The sequence below is a fragment of the Orcinus orca genome, chromosome 1 (assembly GCF_937001465.1).
Source record: "Orcinus orca chromosome 1, mOrcOrc1.1, whole genome shotgun sequence".
In the NCBI taxonomy this organism is placed as follows: domain Eukaryota; kingdom Metazoa; phylum Chordata; class Mammalia; order Artiodactyla; family Delphinidae; genus Orcinus; species Orcinus orca.
In genome coordinates this window covers 51,315,227-51,334,529 of record NC_064559.1, presented here as the reverse complement: position 1 = coordinate 51,334,529, position 19,303 = coordinate 51,315,227, and the positions used below count along the sequence as shown (strand labels likewise).

General features: G+C 37.5%; 1 protein-coding gene across 13 annotated transcripts in view; it reads left to right on the top strand.

Annotated features, from left to right (window-relative positions):
- The window catches only part of TOR1AIP1 (torsin 1A interacting protein 1), a 52,076-nt gene that overhangs the window by 20,097 nt on the left and 12,676 nt on the right, over positions 1–19,303 (top strand). For 10 of the 13 annotated variants that reach the window (XM_049700391.1, XM_033428188.2, XM_049700413.1 and 7 more), the window contains 3 exons: positions 13,903–13,944; positions 14,999–15,085; positions 17,571–17,627. In XM_049700391.1, the coding sequence (XP_049556348.1) occupies positions 13,903–13,944; positions 14,999–15,085; positions 17,571–17,627 (186 nt within the window). The remainder of the gene's footprint in view (positions 1–13,902; positions 13,945–14,998; positions 15,086–17,570; positions 17,628–19,303) is intronic. The other 3 variants (XM_033428191.2, XM_033428195.2, XM_033428190.2) reach the window with 2 other exon arrangements.

Sequence of the window (19,303 nt, the reverse complement as noted above, 5' to 3'; positions counted from 1 at the left end):
CAATGTTGATTCTTCCAATCCAAGAACATGGTATATCTCTCCATCTGTTTGTATCATCTTTAATTTCTTTCATCAGTGTCTTATAGTTTTCTGGATACAGGTCTTTTGTCTCCTTAGGTAGGTTTATTCCAAGATATTTTATTCTTTTTGTTGCAATGGTAAATGGGAGTGGTTTCTTGATTTCACTTTCAGATTTTTCACCATTAGTGTATAGGAATGCCAGAGATTTCTCTGCATTAATTTTGTATCCTGCTACTTTACCAAATTCATTGATTAGCTCTCGTAGTTTTCTAGTAGCATCTTTAGGATTCTCTGTGTATAGTATCATGTCATCTGCAAACAGTGACAGCTTTACTTCTTCTTTTCCAATTTGGATTCCTTTTATTTCCTTTTCTTCTCTGATTGCTGTGGCTAAAACTTCCAAAACTATGTTGAATAAGACTGGTGAGAGTGGGCAACCTTGTCTTGTTCCTGATCTTAGTGGAAATGCTTTCAGTTTTTCACCATTGAGGACGATGTTGGCTGTGGGTTTGTCATATATGGCCTTTATTATGTTGAGGAAAGTTCCCTCTATGCCTACTTTGTGGAGGATTTTTATCATAAATGGGTTTTGAATTTTGTCGAAAGCTTTCTCTGCATCTATTGAGATGATCATATGGTTTTTCTCCTTTAATTTGTTAATATGGTGTATTACGTTGATTGATTTGCATATATTGAAGAATCCTTGCTTTCCTGGAATAAACCCCACTTGATCATGGTGTATGATCCTTTTAATGTGCTGTTGGATTCTGTTTGCTAGTATTTTGTTGAGGATTTTTGCATCTATGTTCATCAGTGATATTGGCCTGTAGTTTTCTTTCTTTGTGACATCCTTATCTGGTTTTGGTATCAAGGTGATGGTGGCCTCGTAGAATGAGTTTGGGAGTGTTCCTCCATCTGCTATATTTTGGAAGAGTTTGAGAAGGATAGATGTTAGCTCTTCTCTAAATGTTTGGTAGAATTCGCCTGTGAAGCCATCTGGTCCTGGGCTTTTGTTTGTTGGAAGATTGTTAATCAGTTTCAATTTCAGTGCTTGTGATTGGTCTGTTCATATTTTCTATTTCTTCCTGATTTAGTCTTGGCAGGTTGCGCATTTCTAAGAATTTGTCCATTTCTTCCAGGTTGTCCATTTTATTGGCATAGAGTTGCTTGTAGTAATCTCTCATGATCTTTTGTATTTCTGGAGTGTCAGTTGTTACTTCTCCTTTTTCATTTCTAATGAAATGAAAAGATATGAGTGTTCTCCCTTTTTTCTTGATAAGTCTGGCTAATGGTTTATCAATTTTGTTTATCTTCTCAAAGAACCAGCTTTTAGTTTTATTGATCTTTGCTATTGTTTTCTTCATTTCTTTTTCATTTATTTCTGATCTGATCTTTATGCGTTCTTTCCTTCTGCTAACTTTGGGTTTTTTTTGTTCTTTCTGTAATTGCTTTAGGTGTAAGGTTAGGTTATTTGAGATGTTTCTTGTTTCTTGACGTAGGATTGTATTGCTATAAACTTCCCTCTTAGAACTGCTTTTGCTGCATCCCATAGGTTTTCGGTCGTTGTGTCTCCATTGTCATTTGTTTCTAGGTATTTTTTGATTTCCTCTTTGATTTCTTCAGTCATCACTTCGTTATTAAGTAGTGTATTGTTTAGCCTCCATGTGTTTGTATTTTTTACAGATCTTTTCCTGTAATTGGTATCTAGTCTCATAGCGTTGTGGTTGGAAAAGATACTTGATACAATTTCAATTTTCTTAAATTTACCAAGGCTTGATTTGTGACCCAAGATATGATCTATCCTGGAGAATGTTCCATGAGCACTTGAGAAAAATGTATATTCTGTTGTTTTTGGATGGAAAGTCCTATAAATATCAATTAAGTCCATCTTGTTTAATGTATCATTTAAAGCTTGTGTTTCCTTATTTATTTTCATTTTGGATGATCTGTCCGTTGGTGAAAGTGGGGTGTTAAAGTCCCCTACTATGAATGTGTTAATGTCGATTTCCCCTTTTATGGCTGTTAGTATTTGCCTTATGTATTGAGGTGCTCCTATGTTGGGTGCATAAATATTTACAATTGTTACATCTTCTTCTTGGACTGATCCCTTGATCATTATGTAGTGTCCTTTTTGTCTCTTCTAATAGTCTTTATTTTAAAGTCTATTTTGTCTGATATGAGAATTGCTACTCCAGCTTTCTTTTGGTTTCCATTTGCATGGAATATCTTTTTCCATCCCCTTACTTTCAGTCTGTATGTGTCTCTAGGTCTGAAGTGGGTCTCTTGTAGACAGCATATATATGGGTCTTGTTTTTGTATCCATTCAGCCAATCTGTGTCTTTTGGTGGGAGCATTTAGTCCATTTACATTTAAGGTAATTATCGATATGTATGTTCCTATTCCCATTTTCTTAATATTTTTTGGTTCGTTATTGTAGATCTTTTCCTTCTCTTGTGTTTCTTGCCTGGAGAAGTTCCTTTAGCATTTGTTGTAAAGCTGGTTTGGTGGTGCTGAACTCTCTCAGCTTTTGCTTGTCTGTAAAGGTTTTAATTTCTCCATCAAATCTGAGTGAGTTCCTTGCTGGGTAGAGTAATCTTGGTTGCAGGTTTTTCTCCTTCATCACTTTAAATATGTCCTGCCACTCCCTTCTGGCTTGCAGAGTTTCTGCTGAAAGATCAGCTGTTAACCTTATGGGGATTCCCTTGTGTGTTATTTGTTGTTTTTCCCTTGCTGCTTTTAATATGTTTTCTTTGTATTTAATTTTTGACAGTTTGATTAATATGTGTCTTGGCATGTTTCTCCTTGGATTTATCCTGTATGGGACTCTCTGTGCTTCCTGGACTTGATTAACTATTTCCTTTCCCATATTAGGGAAGTTTTCAACTATAATCTCTTCAAATATTTTCTCAGTCCCTTTCTTCTTCTCTTCTTCTTCTGGAACCCCTATAATTCGAATGTTGGTGCGTTTAATGTTGTCCCAGAGGTCTCTGAGACTGTCCTCAGTTATTTTCATTCTTTTTTCCTTATTCTGCTCTGCAGTAGTTATTTCCACTATTTTATCTTCCAGGTCACTTATCCATACTTCTGCCTCAGTTATTCTGCTATTGATCCCTTCTAGAGTATTTTTAATTTCATTTATTGTGTTGTTCATCGTTTCTTGTTTCATCTTTAGTTCTTCTAGGTCCTTGTTAAATGTTTCTTGCATTTTTTCTATTCTATTTCCAAGATTTTGGATCATCTTTACTATCATTATTCTGAATTCTTTTTCAGGTAGACTGCCTATTTCTTCTTCATTTGTTAGGTCTGGTGGGTTTTTATCTTGCTCCTTCATCTGCTGTGTGTTTTTCTGTCTTCTCATTTTGCTTATCTTACTGTGTTTTGGGTCTCCTTCTTGCAGGCTGCAGGTTCGTAGTTCCCGTTGTTTTTGGTGTCTGTCCCCAGTGGCGAAAGTTGGTTCATTGGGTTGTGTAGGCTTCCTGGTGGAGGGGAGTAGTGCCTGTGTTCTTGTGGATGAGGCTGGATCTTGTCTTTCTGGTGGGCAGGTCCACATCTGCTGGTGTGTTTTGGGGTGTCTGTGGACTTATTATGATTTTAGGCAGCCTCTCTGCTTATGGGTGGGATTGTTTTCCTGTCTTGCTAATTGTTTGGCATAGGGTGTCCAGCACTGTAGCTTGCTGGTCATTGAGTGAAGCTGGGTGCTGGTGTTGAGATGGAGATCTCTGGGAGATTTTCACCGTTTGATATTATGTGGAGCTGGGAGGTCTCTTGTGGACCAGTGTCCTGAGGTTAACTCTCCCACCTCAGAGGCACAGCACTGACTCCTGGCTGCAGCACCAAGAGCCTTTCATCCACACAGCTCAGAATAAAAGGGAGGAAAAGAAAGAAAGGAAAGAAAGAAGTGAGGGAAGGAGGGAAAGAAAGAAAGAAAGGAAAAAAGATAAAATAAAGTAAGATAAAAAATAGTTATTAAAATATAAAATAATTATTAAGAAAAAAAATGGACGGATAGAACCCTAGGACAAATGGTGGAAGCAAAACTATACAGACAAAATCTCACACAGAAGCATACACATACACACTCACAAAAAGCGGAAAAGGGGAAAAAATCATAAATCTTGCTCTCAAGTCTACCTCCTCAATTTGGGATGATTCGTTGTCTACTCAGGTATTCCACAGATGCAGGGTACATCAAGTTGATTGTGGAGCTTTAATCCGATGCTTCTGAGGCCGCTGGGAGAGATTTCCCTTTCTCTTCTTTGTTCTCACAGCTCCCAGGTCTCAGCTTTGGATTTGGCCCCGCCTCTGCGTGTAGGTTGCGGGAGTGCGTCTGTTTTTCGCTCAGACAGGACAGGGTTAAAGGAGCAGCTGCTTTGGGGACTCTGGCTTAGTCAGGCCGGTGGGAGGGAGGGTTACGGAGTGCGGGACGAGCCTGTGGCGGCAGAGGCCAGCGTGACGTTGCACCAGCCAGAGGCACGCCGTGCATTCTCCCGGGGAGTTCTCCCTGGATCCCGGGACCCTGACACTGGCAGGCTGCACAGGCTCCCCGGAAGCGGAGTGGGGATAGTGACCTGTGCTCGCACACAGGCTTCGTGGTGGCAGCTGCAGCAGCCTTGGCATCTCATGCCCGTCTCTGGGGTCCACGCTTTTAGCCGCGGCTCGTGCCCGTCTCTGGAGCTCCTTTAAGCAGCGCTCTTAACCCCCTCACCTCGTGCACCAGGAAACAAAGAGGGAAGAAAAAGTCTCTTGCCTCTTCGGCAGGTCCAGACTTTTCGCCGGACTCCCTCCCGGCTAGCCGTGGCGCACTCACCCCCTGCAGGCTGTGTTCACGCCGCCAACCCTAGTCCTCTCCCTGCGCTCCGACTGAAGCCCGAGCCTCAGCTCCCAGCCCCGCCCGCCCCGGCGGGTGAGCAGACAAGCCTCTCGGGCTGGTGAGTGCCGGTCGGCACCGATCCTCTGTGCGGGAATCTCTCCGCTTTGCCCTCCGCACCCCTGTTGCTGTGCTCTCCTCCGGGGCTCCGAAGCTTTCCCCCTCCGCCTCCCGCAGTCTCCGCCCACGAAGGGGCTTCCTAGTGTGTGGAAACGTTTCCTCCTTCACAGCTCCCTCCCACTGGTGCTGGTCCCGTCCCTATTCTTTTGTCTCTGTTTTTTCTTTTGCCCTACCCAGGTACGTGGGGAGTTTCTTGCCTTTGGGAGGTCTGAGGTCTTCTGCCAGTGTTCAGTAGGTGTTCTGTAGGAGTTGTTCCACATGTAGATGTATTTCTGGTGTATCTGTGGGGAGGAAGGTGATCTCCGCGTCTTACTCTTCTGCCATCTTCCCCTCGTCCTGTCATTTTTTTTCTTTTTTTTAAATTATTTTTATTGGAGTATAGTTGATTTACAGTGTTGTTTTAGATTCAGGTTTACAGCAAATTGAATCTGTTATACACATATCCACTTTTTTTTTTAAGTTTCTTTTCCCATATGGGTCATTACAGAGTACATCCATGTCTTCTTTTTTTTAATTAATTTTTATTGGAGTATGGTTGCTTTACAAGGAGGGAAGTTTGTATCAATAAGGTCTACCTCAAGAAAAAGGAAAAATCTTAAACAATCTTACCTTACACCTAAAGAAAGTAGAAAAAGTAGAACAAACGAACCCCAAAGTTAGTATTATTAAGGAAAAAGTAAAGATCAGAGCAGAAATAAATAAGAAACTAAAAAGACAGTAGAAAAGATCAATGAAAATAAGAGCTAGTTCTTTGGAAAGATAAACAAAATTGACAAACTGTTAGCTAGATTCACTAAGGAGAAAAGCAACAAGGCTCTGATAAATAAAATTAGAAACAAAAGAGGGAAAAAAATGATACCACAGAAATACAAAGGATTATAAGAGAGTATTTTTAACAGCTATACACCAACAAATTGCACAGCCTAGAAGAAATGGACAATATCTTAGAATCATACAACCTTCCAAGACTGAATGAGGAAGAAATAGAAAATCTGAATAGACTGATCACTTGTACAGAGATTGAAACAGTAATAAGACAACTCCCAAAAAACAAAAGTCCAGGGCCACATGGCTTCACAGGTGAATTCTACCAAACATTCGATGAAGATTTAATACCTATCCTTCTCAAACTGTTCCATAAAACTGAAAAGAAGGGAATACTTCCTATCTCACTGTAACGCATTATTGACCAGAGATGCCACAGGAGTTAGTTTCTGCAGAAATCCCCTGGTCAATAATGTGTTAAGAGGCCAATGTCACCATGATACCAAAACCAGAGGATGATAGCAACAACAAAAAATTACAGTCTAGTATTTCTGATGAACATAAATGCAAAAATCCTGAACAAAATATTAGCAAACTGAATTCAACAATATATTGAAAAGATCCTACACCATGATCAAGTGGGAGTTATTTCATTCAAGGATGGTTCAACATTATAAAATCAATCATTGTGATACACCACCTTAATAAAATGAAGGACAAAAGCCATAAGATCATCTCAGTAGATGCAGAGAAAGCATTTAACAAGATTCAATACTGATTTATGATAAAAATTCTAAATTTGGAATAGTAGGGACACACCTCAACCTAATAAAAGCCATATATGATAAACCCACGACAACATGATACTCCATGGTGAAAAATTGAAAGCTATCCCTCTAAGATCAGGAATAAAACAAGGATGTGCACTCTTACCACTCCTATTCAATATAGTATTGGAAGTCCTAGCCAGAGCAATTAGATAAGAAAAAAGAAATGAAATGCGTCCAAATTGGAAAGGAAGAAGTAGAAATAATAAATGAATACAGTAAAGTTGCAGGATATCAAATCAATATATAAAAATCTGGGGATTTCTCTGGTGATGCAGTGGTTAAGAATCTGCCTGCCAATGCAGGGGACACGGGTTTGAGCCGTGGTCCAAGAGCATCCCACATGCTGCAGAGTGACTAAGGAAACAATGTGCATAGCACGGGGAGATCAGCTCAGTGCTTTGTGACTACCTAGGTGGGTGGGATAGGGAGGGTGGGAGGGAGACGCAAGCAGTAGTAGATATGGAGATATATGTATAGCTGATTCACTTTGTCATAAAGCAGAAACTAACACACCATTGTAAAGCAATTATACTCCAGTAAGAATGTTAAAAAGAAAGAAAGCCAGCAATGTCACTTACGATTACAATAAAAATAATAATATACGTGGAAGTAAATTTAATCATGGAGGTAAAAGACATGTACAGTGAAAAATACAAGACACTGTTGAATTGAAGAAGACACAAATAAATGGCAAGATATTCTGTGCTCATGGATTGGAAGAATTAACATTGTCAAAATGTACTTATTACCTAAAGCAAACTACAGATTCAGTGCAATCCCTATCAAAATCCCAAAAACATTTTTCACAGAAAAGAACAAAAAATTTTAAAACTTATATAGAACCACAAAAGTCCCCAAGTAGACAAAGCAGTCCTGAGAAAAAAGAACAAAGCTGGAGGTATCACACTCCCTGATTCCAAACTATACTACAAAGACATAGAAACAGCATGGTTGCTATGGCAGGAAAACATACATAGATCAATGGAACACAGTTGAGAACCCAGAAATAAGCCCACACACATATGGATATTAATTTATGACAAAGGAGCAATGAACATAAAATGGGAAAAGGATAGTCTCTTCAATTAATGGTATTGGGAAAACTAGACAGCCAAATGCAGAAAAATGAAACTAGACCAAACCATACACAAAAACTAACTCAAAATGGACTAAATATTTGAATATAAGATGAAAGCGTACACTTCTAGAAGAAGCAGAGACAATATACTCTGTGACATCAGTCTTCGCAGTATCTTCCTAGATACATCTCCTCATGCAGGGGAAACACAAGCAAAATTTAACAAGTGAGATTATATCAAGCTAAAAAGCTTCTGCAGCAAAGGAAACCATCAATAGAATGAAAAGACAACCTACTGAATGGGAGAAAGTATTTGCAAATGACATATCAAATATGGGGTTAATATACAAAATATATGAAGAACTCATACAACTCAAAAACAAAAAACCCCAAACAACCTGATTAAAAATTGGGCATAGGGGCTTCTCTGGTGGCGCAGTGGTTGAGGGTCCGCCTACCGATGCAGGGGACACGGGTTCGTGCCCCGGTCCGGGAAGATCCCACATGCCGCGGAGAGGCTGGGCCCGTGAGCCATGGCCGGTGAGCCTGTGCATCTGGAGCCTGTGCTCCACAACGGGAGAGGCCACAACAGTGAGAGGCCCACATACCGCAAAAAAAAAAAAAAAAAAAAATTGTGCATAGGAGCTGAATAGACATTTTTCCTAAGAAGACATACAGATGGCTAACTGGCACATGAAAAAATGTTCAACATCACTGATTATTAGGGAAATGCAAATCAAAACCACAGTGAGATATCACCTCACACCTGTTAGAATTCTCAAAAAGGCAAGAAATAACAAGTGTTGGCAAGGATATGGAGAAAAGGGACACCCTCATACATTGTTGTTAGGAATGTAAGTTGGTACAGTCACTATGGAAGACTAGAGATTCCTCAGAAAGTTAAGAATAGAACTACCATATGATCCAGCTATCCTACTTCTCGGCATTTACCCAAAGAATTTGAAGATACTAATCTGAAGAGATATCTGCACCACCACCCTCCCCCATAATCATCACAGCATTATTTACAGTAGCCAAGGTACAGAAACAACCCAAGTGCCCATGAACAGTTGAATGGATAAAGATGTGGTGTATGTATAAAATGGAATACTACCCAGCCATAAAAAAAGATGAAATTTTGCTATTTGTGACAGTGTGGATGGACCTTGAGGGCATTATGCTAAGTGAGCTAAGTCAGACAGAGGAAGACATACATATGATTTCATTCATATGGGGAATGTAAAAAAACTAATAAACATTTAAAAATAAGTGAACATACCAAACAAAAACAAACATGTAGATAGAACAAAGTAGTGGTTATCTGAGGGAAAGGGGCGGTGGGGAAGGGAAAATGGGTAGAGGGGATCAACTGCATGATGGATGGAAAATAAGTTTTTTTTTAATAAATTTATTTGTTTATTATCTATGTTTGGCTGCATTGGGTCTTCGTTGCTGTGCACGAGCTTTCTCTAGTTGCAGCAAGTGGGGGCTACTCTTCATTGTGGTGCATGGGCTTCAGTACTTGTGGCACACAGGCTCAGTAGTTGTGGCTCACGGGCTCTAGAGCACAGGCTCAGTAGTTGTGGCACACGGGCTTAGTTGCTCCACTGCATGTGGGATCTTCCCGGAGCAGGGATCGAACCCGTGTCCCCTGCATTGGCAGGCGGGTTCTTAACCACTGCGCCACCAGGGAAGTCCCAGAAAATAAGTCTGTGGTTGTGAGCACATTGTAGGGTATATAGAAGTAGAAATAAAATGCTGTACACATGAAACTTACAGATCAATGTTACTTAAATTTTTTTAAAGATGTTTAAAAAATATTTCTCATGAACACAGATGCAAAAACCTTCAACAAAATGTTAGTAAATCAAAATTTTAAAAGTACGAAAAGAATTAATACACTACAACCAAATAGGATTTATCTCAGGTGTGCAAGGCTGGTTTAACATTTGAAAATCAATTCATATAATCCAACACATCAACAGACTAAGGAAAAATCATATGATCATATCAATAGATGCAGAAAACAACATTTGATAGAGTCCAACACCCATTCATTATAAAAATCCTCAGTTAGGAATAGAGATAAACTTTGTCAGCTTGATAAAGACTGTCTACAGAAACTACAGCTAACGTGTAATAATGGTAAGAAACTGGAAGCTTTTGTACTAACATCAGGTACAAGGCAAGGATGTCCTTGCTCACCAGTTTTCAATATTGTGCTGGAAGTTCTAGCTAATGCAATAAGACAAAGGAAATAAAAGGTATACAGATTGGGAAGGAAGAAATAAAACTGTCTTTATTCATAGATGACATGATTGTCTACGTAGAAAATCCAAGAGAATGGACAAAAAAAACCTTCTGGAACTTATGCAGTTATGCAAAGTTGTAGGATACAAGGTTAATATACAAAAGTCAAGCACTGTCTTATATACCAGTAGTGAACAAGAGATACTTGAAAATAAAAACACAATATAATTACCATTAGCATACCCCAACATGTAATACTTAGATATAAATCTAACAAAACATGTACAAGGTCTATATGAAAAAAACTACAAAACTTTGATGAATGAAATCAAAGAACTGCTAAATAAATGGGGAGATATTCCATGTTTATGGATAGGAGGATTCAATATTGTCAAGGTGTCATTTCTTCCCAACTTAATCTGTAGATTCAGTGCAACACCAGTCAAAATCCCAGCAAGTTAATTCATAGATATCAACAAATTAGTCCTAAAGTTTGTATGGAGAAACAAAAGACCAGGAATAGCTAACTCAATATTGGAAGAATAAAGTAGGACAGTACTCAGCCTCAAGCTAAACTAAACCTAAAGCTACAGTAATTGAGACAATGTGGTATTGTCAAAAGAATAGACAAGGGGCTTCCCTGGTGGCGCAGTGGTTGAGAGTCCGCCTGCCGATGCAGGGGACGCGGGTTCGTTCCCCGGTCCAGGAAGATCCCACATGCCGTGGAGCGGCTGAGCCCGTGAGCCATGGCCGCTGAGCCTGCGCGTCCGGAGCCTGTGCTCCGCAACAGGAGAGGCCACAGCGGTGAGAGGCCTGCGTACCGCAAAAAAAATAAAAAATAATAATAATAAAAAAAGAATAGACAAGTAGATCATTGGAACAGAATAAAGAGCCCGTAAGTAGACCCACATATAGTCAACTGATCTTTGACAAAGGAGCAAAGGCAGTACAATGGAACAGAGAGTCTTTTCAACAAATGGTACTGGGACAACTGGACATTCACATGCAAAAAAAAAAAAAAAAAATCTGAACACAGACCTTAACACCTTTCACAAAAATTAACTCAAAATAGATCATAGACCTAAATGTAAACACAAAACTATAAAACTCCTAGAAGATTACATAGGAGAAAAATCTAGATGACCTTGGGTATGGTGATGCCTTTTTAGGTATAAACCAAAGGCATTATCCATGAAAGAAATAACTGATAAGCCGAACTTTGTTAGAATTATAACTTCTGCTCAGCAAAAGACAATGTCAAGGGAATGAGAAGGCAAGCCACAGATTGTGAGCAAATATTTGCAAATGACTTATTTGAGAAAGGACTATTATCCAAAATATACAAAGAACTCTTAAAACTCAACAATAAGAAAACAACTTGATTTAAAAATGGGTTGAAGTCCGTAATAGACACCTCACCAAAGAAGATATACAGGTGGCAAATAAACGTTTGAAAAGTTGCTCTACATTTTATGTCATCAGGGAAATGCAATTGAAAACGAGATACCACTACATACCTACACTAACAACACCAAATGCTTATGTGGATGTGAAGCAACAGGAAATCCTATTCATTGCTGTTGGGAACGTAAGATGGTCCAACCACTTTGAAGTTTGTTTTACAGTTTCTTACAAAACTAAACATACTCTTACCATACAGTCCAGCAATCACATTCCTTGATATTTACCCAAAAGGGTTGAAAACTTATGTCCACACACAAACCTACACACACATATGGCAGCTTTATTCATAATTGCCAAAACTTGGAAACAACCAAGATGTCCTTCCATGGGTGAGTGGATAAATAAACATCCAGACAATGGGATATTATTGTGTTAAGAGCTATCAAGCCATGAAGAGACATGGAGGAACCTTAAGTGAATCTTACTAAGTGAAAGAAGCCAATCTGAAGAGGCTACATACTGTATGATTCCAATTATATGATATCCTGGAAAAGGCAAAACTCTTGAGACAATGAAAAGATCAGTGATTGCCAAGGGTTTGGGGTGGGGGTGGGAGTTGGGGGAGCAATGAATATAGGTAGAGCACAGAAGATTTCTAGGACAGTGAAAATACTCTGATATCATAATAGTGGATACATGTCATTATACATTTGTCTAAACCCATAGAAGGTACAACATCAAGATTGAGCTGTTATGTAAATTATGGTCTTTGGGTGATTACGATGTGTCTGTATAGGTTCATCAGTTGTGACAAATGTATCACTCTGATAGGAATGTTGGTAATGGGGAAGACTATGCATGTCTGGGCACAGGGAGCATATGGGAAATCTCTCTCCCCCTCAGTTTCATGAATCTTAAACTGCTTTTAAAAATGAATTTTAAAAATGAATTTAAAAATAAATTTAAACAAATTACTGAGTGCTTACTATGTGCCATTATGAACAAAACTGATGCAGTGGTAGAAGGGTAGTAGACTAGGAATCAGAAGAGTCTGTATTCAAGTCCTTTTTTGTCACTTGTTAGTCCTGACACCCTTAGACAAGTCACTTAGTATCTTTGAGCCTTACCTCTATGATAGTATTCCCTTATGACATTATGGGAATCAGAAAACAGACATGAAGTTTTTTGAAAACTAACTAGCAACATGAAAATATTAAGGACTTACTATTATTAAAATAATAACTAAGACATGACCATTGACTCTTAAGAAAAAATTTTTTTGCATGCTATGTGAATAGTTGTATAAATGAATAAAGCAAAACAGCTGTCCAAAAAAGAAATACTGTAATACTTATGCACTTAGAAAACAAAACTTCAAAAAGGGAACCATACCTTTTTATGTGAATGGAAATATTAACAAATTTTAAGGGAATAGCACTAAGACAAGTTTGACTTTCCATTTTTCTGCTTGGAGGAAAAAGATAAACTGAAAAGACAGTCTTTCTAAGGAAAGAGTAGCATAGTATTACTAGCAATTTTCTCAGGGTTAATTAGTTTTATAGCAGAAATGTTGGGAAATACTGATTTGCACTTGCCACTATTAAGAGTAGTTTGACTAGTATTATATCATCTAATTAAACTGATTTTTAAAAAGTATTTCCAAATTCACCATATAATGTTTTGGTAGTTGCTTTCTACAGTACAGTTTTTTTTTTCTTTTGTAAAGCAAATGGGGGTTAAAATCAATAGAAGAAAATCTGAAAGCAAACACAAGTTTTCAGCTTTGTGGAACATACTACTTCTCATATGATCATTCAGCAGTATTTTAGCCCAATTGTGCAATGCTTGCATTTGGGTATATCTTCCTTTATTAAAAAAAAAAAAATCACAGAATTCCCTGGCGGTCCAGTGGTTAGGACTCTGCGCTTCCACTGCCAAGGGTCTGGGTTCAATCCCTGGTCGGGGAACTAAGATACCATAAGCTGCGGGGCACAGCCAAAAATACAAAAATAAAAGTCAGAATAGCCGATGTAAAAATACTGCATTTGTTTGACACATTTTGCTCGTTTATCTTTGTCCAGATTCTCTGGCTCTTAGAAATAGTGGTGTATGTGGACCTGCTGGAACTAGGAGAGTTTCTTTACCTTTCTTACATCCTCTTTGGATGCACTGATTCATTAAAGAACTGGTTTTTCAACTCTACTGGTGTGGTTGGCTTTTCAAAAGAGTATAGGGAATGTAGCAGATATGAGAATAAGAATACAGTAAACCTATAGGGACTGTATTTATCAACATGGAGTTTCATGTTTTCTGCAAACAAAGGTTACATTTTATAATACAAACAGACCTCTGGGTGAAGGAACAGTAAACTCTTTCTGATTCTAGTTTGTAGCAGACTTATTCCTGAAATAATGTAAAGGGAATTAATTGATTCTTTTTTTTATAATTTAACAAAAAAAGTTTAATTGGTGTGATGTAATGTTCACTTCCCTAAATTAAATGCTCTTATTTATTCCTGAGCTTTGGCTTATGATGTTACATACAGCATGTATGCTTCTCTCTTCTAGAAGCCACCAGTGTCCAACAGAAGATCAATTTCTCAGAAGAAGGTATTTTCTCTTAAAATATCATGCAATATATTCTAAATCTTTTTGTTAAGATTAGAAGCAATTTTGCTAAGTACTTAAGAGAGAGAGCAGAAAATAGTGTCTTTTTGGAAAAAAAAATTCATGATTATCTGAACTGTTAAATGGAAGGTAAAATAGGATAGAATGGTAGCCTTTCTGTGCATTTTTTTTTTTTTTTTTTTTTTTTTGGTACGAGGGCCTCTCACTGTTGTGGCCTCTCCCGTTGTGGAGCACAGGCTCCGGACCCGCAGGCTCAGCGACTCATGGCTCACAGGCCCAGCCGTTCCTCGACATGTGGGATCTTCCTAGACCGGGGCACGAACCCATGTTCCCTGCATTGGCAGGCGGACTCTCAACCACTGCGCCACCAGGGAAGCCCCCTTCCTGTGCATTTTAAGCATCTTTTGTCTGTTTGAGTTAATTTAAGCAAAGCTAATATTTTCTGTTTCTGGCATGTGCTGGCCTTTGATTATGGTATTCAAATAATCAGTTTTCAAATTCTTACAACTAGTCTATGTTTGAGTAGTACGGTAAAATTTAGTCCATTTTTAAGTTCACCATAATCTGAGATTAGTCACCTGCATACAGAAATGTTTGTGTACGGGTGTATGTATCCACACACCCTGTTTGCAAACACACACACATATATGCAAACACATATGCATGCATATACTAATCTTGTCTGAATTTATACACTAACTATATGTACTTTTCCTCCCCATAAGTTAAAACTTTTCTTCTATTTAATGTTCATTTGTTTACTTTTCAACTCTACATTAAAGCCTCAGAATATAATCTTATTGAATATTTGTTTCGGATATAATTATTTACCTCAGAGAAAATAAAATAAATGAGCTCAATTTTAGCTTATTTAGACCTTTGTGACTCAGGATAGTAAGCATAATAAATAGCAATTCTATATCCGATTATTTAAAAGGCTTCATTTTAATGTTGAATTACTTGTTTTTATTTTTTAATCCAGATCTTTAGAGCCTTAGAATAAAGACTATACTAGTATATTTTTATTTCTTTTTAGGGGAAACGGAGGAAAATGATCAAGACAGCTCTGACAGTGATGTTACGGTTGTTAAGGTCAGATCCGGGGATTCTGTTGAGTCTGGAGGTAACATTGCTTTATGTACATATGACTCTTATCTTAGGAGCTGTATTTTTAGTTAAAGTATAAAGGTATTCTGTGAATTTGCTTTTTTAAAGTATTTATTAAAACTACTTTTTAAAAAGTTGTGTGCTTTTAAACATTTTTTAAAATTACTGATTCCATGTATACATCTGATTAGTAATGTAATATCTAAACAAACAAATCACTTTTACCTTGCTTTGTTGTTTATGGAACATAAGATATTTTTGTGCTCAAAAGAAGAGTTATTTGTGATTTTTTAAAAAATTTAATAGAGAGACTTCCCTGGTGGCGCAGTGGTTAAGAATCTGCCTGCCAATGCAGGGGACACTGGTTTGAGCCCTGCTCCGGGAAGATCCCACATGCCGCAGAGCAACTAAGCCCGCGAGCCACAACTACTGAGCCCACATGCCACAACTACTGAAGCCCGCGCACCTAGAGCCCATGCTCTGCAACAAGAGAAGCCACTGCAGTGAGAAACCTGTGCACCACAACACAGAGTAGCCCCCGCTCGCCGCAACTAGAGAAAGCCCACGTGCAGCAACGAAGACCCAATGCAACCAAAAATAAATAATTAAAAATTAAATTAAAAATTAAAAAAAAATGTTTATAGAGAAACTGATCACACTGGCATTGACTCACTACACTATCAGGAGTATTAGTTAGCTTTTAGGAAGTTTTAATAAACTTAGATTACTCCTTTTATCTCTGATTTGTTCAAATTCACATCCAGTTAGCAATAACAATTTCTGATTGTTCCTGTGAATTGATGTTTAAGTTTATTCAAGGAAAGAACTGACTGAAGAGAAAAAAAATACCAACTTGAGACTTATGAGGGTGCTGATTAAATTTGTAAACAGTGGAAATAATAAATAATTTTATATTTTAGTTCCATTATAGAGTAAGTCTCTACTTACCCCTCACCACCTTTTGAGAATTTCTGTAATTCCTATGTTTTACTAAATCATTCCATTTTAAAAATAAGCTCAGAAGCTGGTTTATGGGCATTTATTCTACATATTTCCCACCCTTCCTCATTTTTCCCCATTCTTTCTTTGTTTTTTTTTTAATATTTATTTATTTATTTGGTTATGCCAGGTCTTAGTTGCGGTACACAGGATCTTTATTGCCGCATGTGGGATCTTTAGTTGCAGCATGCGGGATCTAGTTCCCTGACCAGGGATCGAGCCCGGGCCCCCTGCATTGGGAGCTCAGAGTCTTAACCACTGGACCACCAGGGAAGTCCCTCACCATTCTTTCTTGATACAGAAATCCCAAAGGAGATATGCAACACTGTAGCCTAGTGGTTAAGATCTTGGGCTCTGGAGTTTCACTGGGTTTCACTCTTCCACTACTAGGTTTGTGCCTTCAGGCAGTTGCTTAACTTCTCTGTTCCTCAATTCCCTCATCTGGGTTGTTGTGAGGTTTAATTACTTAGAGAGTACCTAGCACATAGTAAACACTCAAATTGAGTGCTGTTGTTAGTTTTCATATATGCATACATACAGCTCTAAAAATTAGAGACTAATTAAGTCATGAATCATATAGCCAGTAGCTTGATGCCATTGCTACCAGTGTGGCTCTTTGATGCTACATAAACCCCAGGCTCTGTGATCCCTTTTGAATTCTAATAAATTCTTATTGAAGCATGCATACCCCATACAGAAGAAAACTCTAGCTAAAGAACAAAGATGTGAGGCATATTCAGAAGAATACTGATCTTTCTAGATTGTCTTCTGGGCCAGTTATTACCGAAGAGGTACTAGAAGGTCCACTGGAGTGCAGGAGGAAAATATTAGAATTTAGTTATATACATCTTTTATTTCATCCATTTAAAATGTCTATTTTAGTTTGTTTTATAATATATACAACACATTAGTTAATATATTATTTTAGTAATGCTTGTATATAATATTAAAAATATATTTTGGAGATAGATGCTCAAAATTTTTTTAGAGGAGTACACCAACAAAAATACTTAACCACCACCTGGTTGTGTCAAATGCTTTTGCCTCCAAGATAGCAGTCTGACTGCTTTTAGACATACTTTGTTATAAATTCCACTTTTAAATGAAAAAAAATTAAGATTTTTAAGAAGGGAAGGCTAAAATACATAACATATCGACCACTTGCAAGAAGAATTTAAGACAAAATGTATAGTAATGAAGATCCATTATTCTAAACTTTCAAGATTTTCCCCAGCTCAAAGGTTTCATTATCTTCTTTGCCTCATGCCATGCCCTATATCTTTTTTTCTCTTTAAAAAGAAAAGACAGATAATTAATTTTTTAGACATAACTTGACCCTTTAGAAACTATTTTTTAAAATAAATTATACATTCAAGTGTTGAATTCCCTGGGGTTTATCTGAATATTCTTGCTCTTTTGATTATTCATCATTCTCTGGTTAAATGTGCACTTAGAAAGTTAAATATGCTTTATAGTATACTATATTTCTTTTTTGTTTTTAGACCAAACCACCAGATCATCAAGTCAATATCCAGAATCATTTTGGCAGTCATCACAAAGTAAGTAAAACCATGATTTTTACTCTTAAAAGTCTACCTGTGGGTGTGGTCAAATGCTATTCTTATTTTTGAAGATCTTCTTTTGCAGTTTAATGTAAAATGTTGAAAAAGAGGTATAGTGAATGCTAAAAAAACCCTCATCTTGCATCTTGAATTTGCTTCTTGAGTTAATCACCTCTGTACCCAACCTTGATTTTGAATTAAAAAAAAAACAAAGGGCTTCCCTGGTGGCGCAGAGGCTGAGAGTCCGCCTGCCGATGCAGGGGACACGGGTTTGTGCCCCGGTCTGGGAAGATCCCACATGCTGCGGAGCGGCTGGGCCTGTGAGCCATGGCCACTGAGCCTGCGTGTCCGGAGCCTGTGCTCCGCAACGGGAGAGGCCACAACAGTGAGAGGCCCGCGTACCGGGTAAAAAAAAAAAAAAAAACTACTGCCTTCTTTGATTTGTTGAATGTCCTCATCTGCAATATAAATTTGTTGATTGTAGTAGTTTGAACCTACTTATATGGTATGATTTAAACTGTGTTGCGAAAGTTTGGAAGGATGAATAAATAAGTGGTAAATCAGGTAAAGTAAAAAGTTAATGGTAAGTTAGTTGGTGTGTATATAAAAGTCTTACAGCCCAGCTTACAGCTTTGAAAATTTTCATAATAAAATATTGAGAAAATGTAACACACATGAAAAGAATGGGAAGTAGTATGCTAAAATGCTAACAGTGTTTGTTCAGGATGGTAGAATTGTTGACATTTTTCGTTTACTTTTTTTCTATAGTTTGCAGATTATCTACAATGGATATGTATCTCTTAGGTTAAGCAGAAATTACACTGTTTTTTCTTTTTCCATTTTTAAATCAAGTCCCAGAATTCAAATTAATTATTAGTCAACCAGAAATATCCTGGAATGTAAAATCTTCAAGAACTTTTTTTTCCTTCCACAATACCATTTTAAAAATATGAGACTATTTTTAAAGAAAAAGTCTTTGGAAATCTGTTTTCTAATCACTGTGTTCATAGAATTCCACTTTATATATGTGTGTATATATATATATATTTTTTTTTTTAGTTTTTAGTAGGTTCTGGGTTTGGAATTAAAACTGAGACAAACAAAAGCAGGTGAAACAAAAATCAGTCATTTATGGAAAATTACTCTCTGGATTATCTTATATGTTTGCGCTTTGTTATTCTAAATCTTTGATCTTTGGAAGCTCTGAAATGTGTCCCTATATTAATTATGCTATACTTATGCAATGGTATACTTTTCAGTTATGGAAAATGAGTTGTTTGTATACAATTAGGTATATATTTCCTTGAATCTAAAATGCCATTGCTTTTATGTATTACTGAGAAAGAAAACCATCCAGTTAAACTGTGTCATATCACTGATTCTAAGATGCAGCCCTAAAGCAAAGGTGTTTTTAAAAAGTTACTTCACAGAGTCAGTGAAAGACAATACAAAAAAGTGTGTCTAGTTTTTTAAAAAGTTCTTTGTTAGTGTAGACTGAAAACAAATCTGGAATATACATCTATCTGTCTTATTCACCACGGTTTTCCTACAATGTTTTGCACGTAATAGGCACTTAATAGATATTAATGAATTTTTAGGTTATGCATTTCTAGAATGGTGTATTTCTGTTACAGCCAGCACATACTGCATTTTTAGTCAGAAAATAAGTCGAA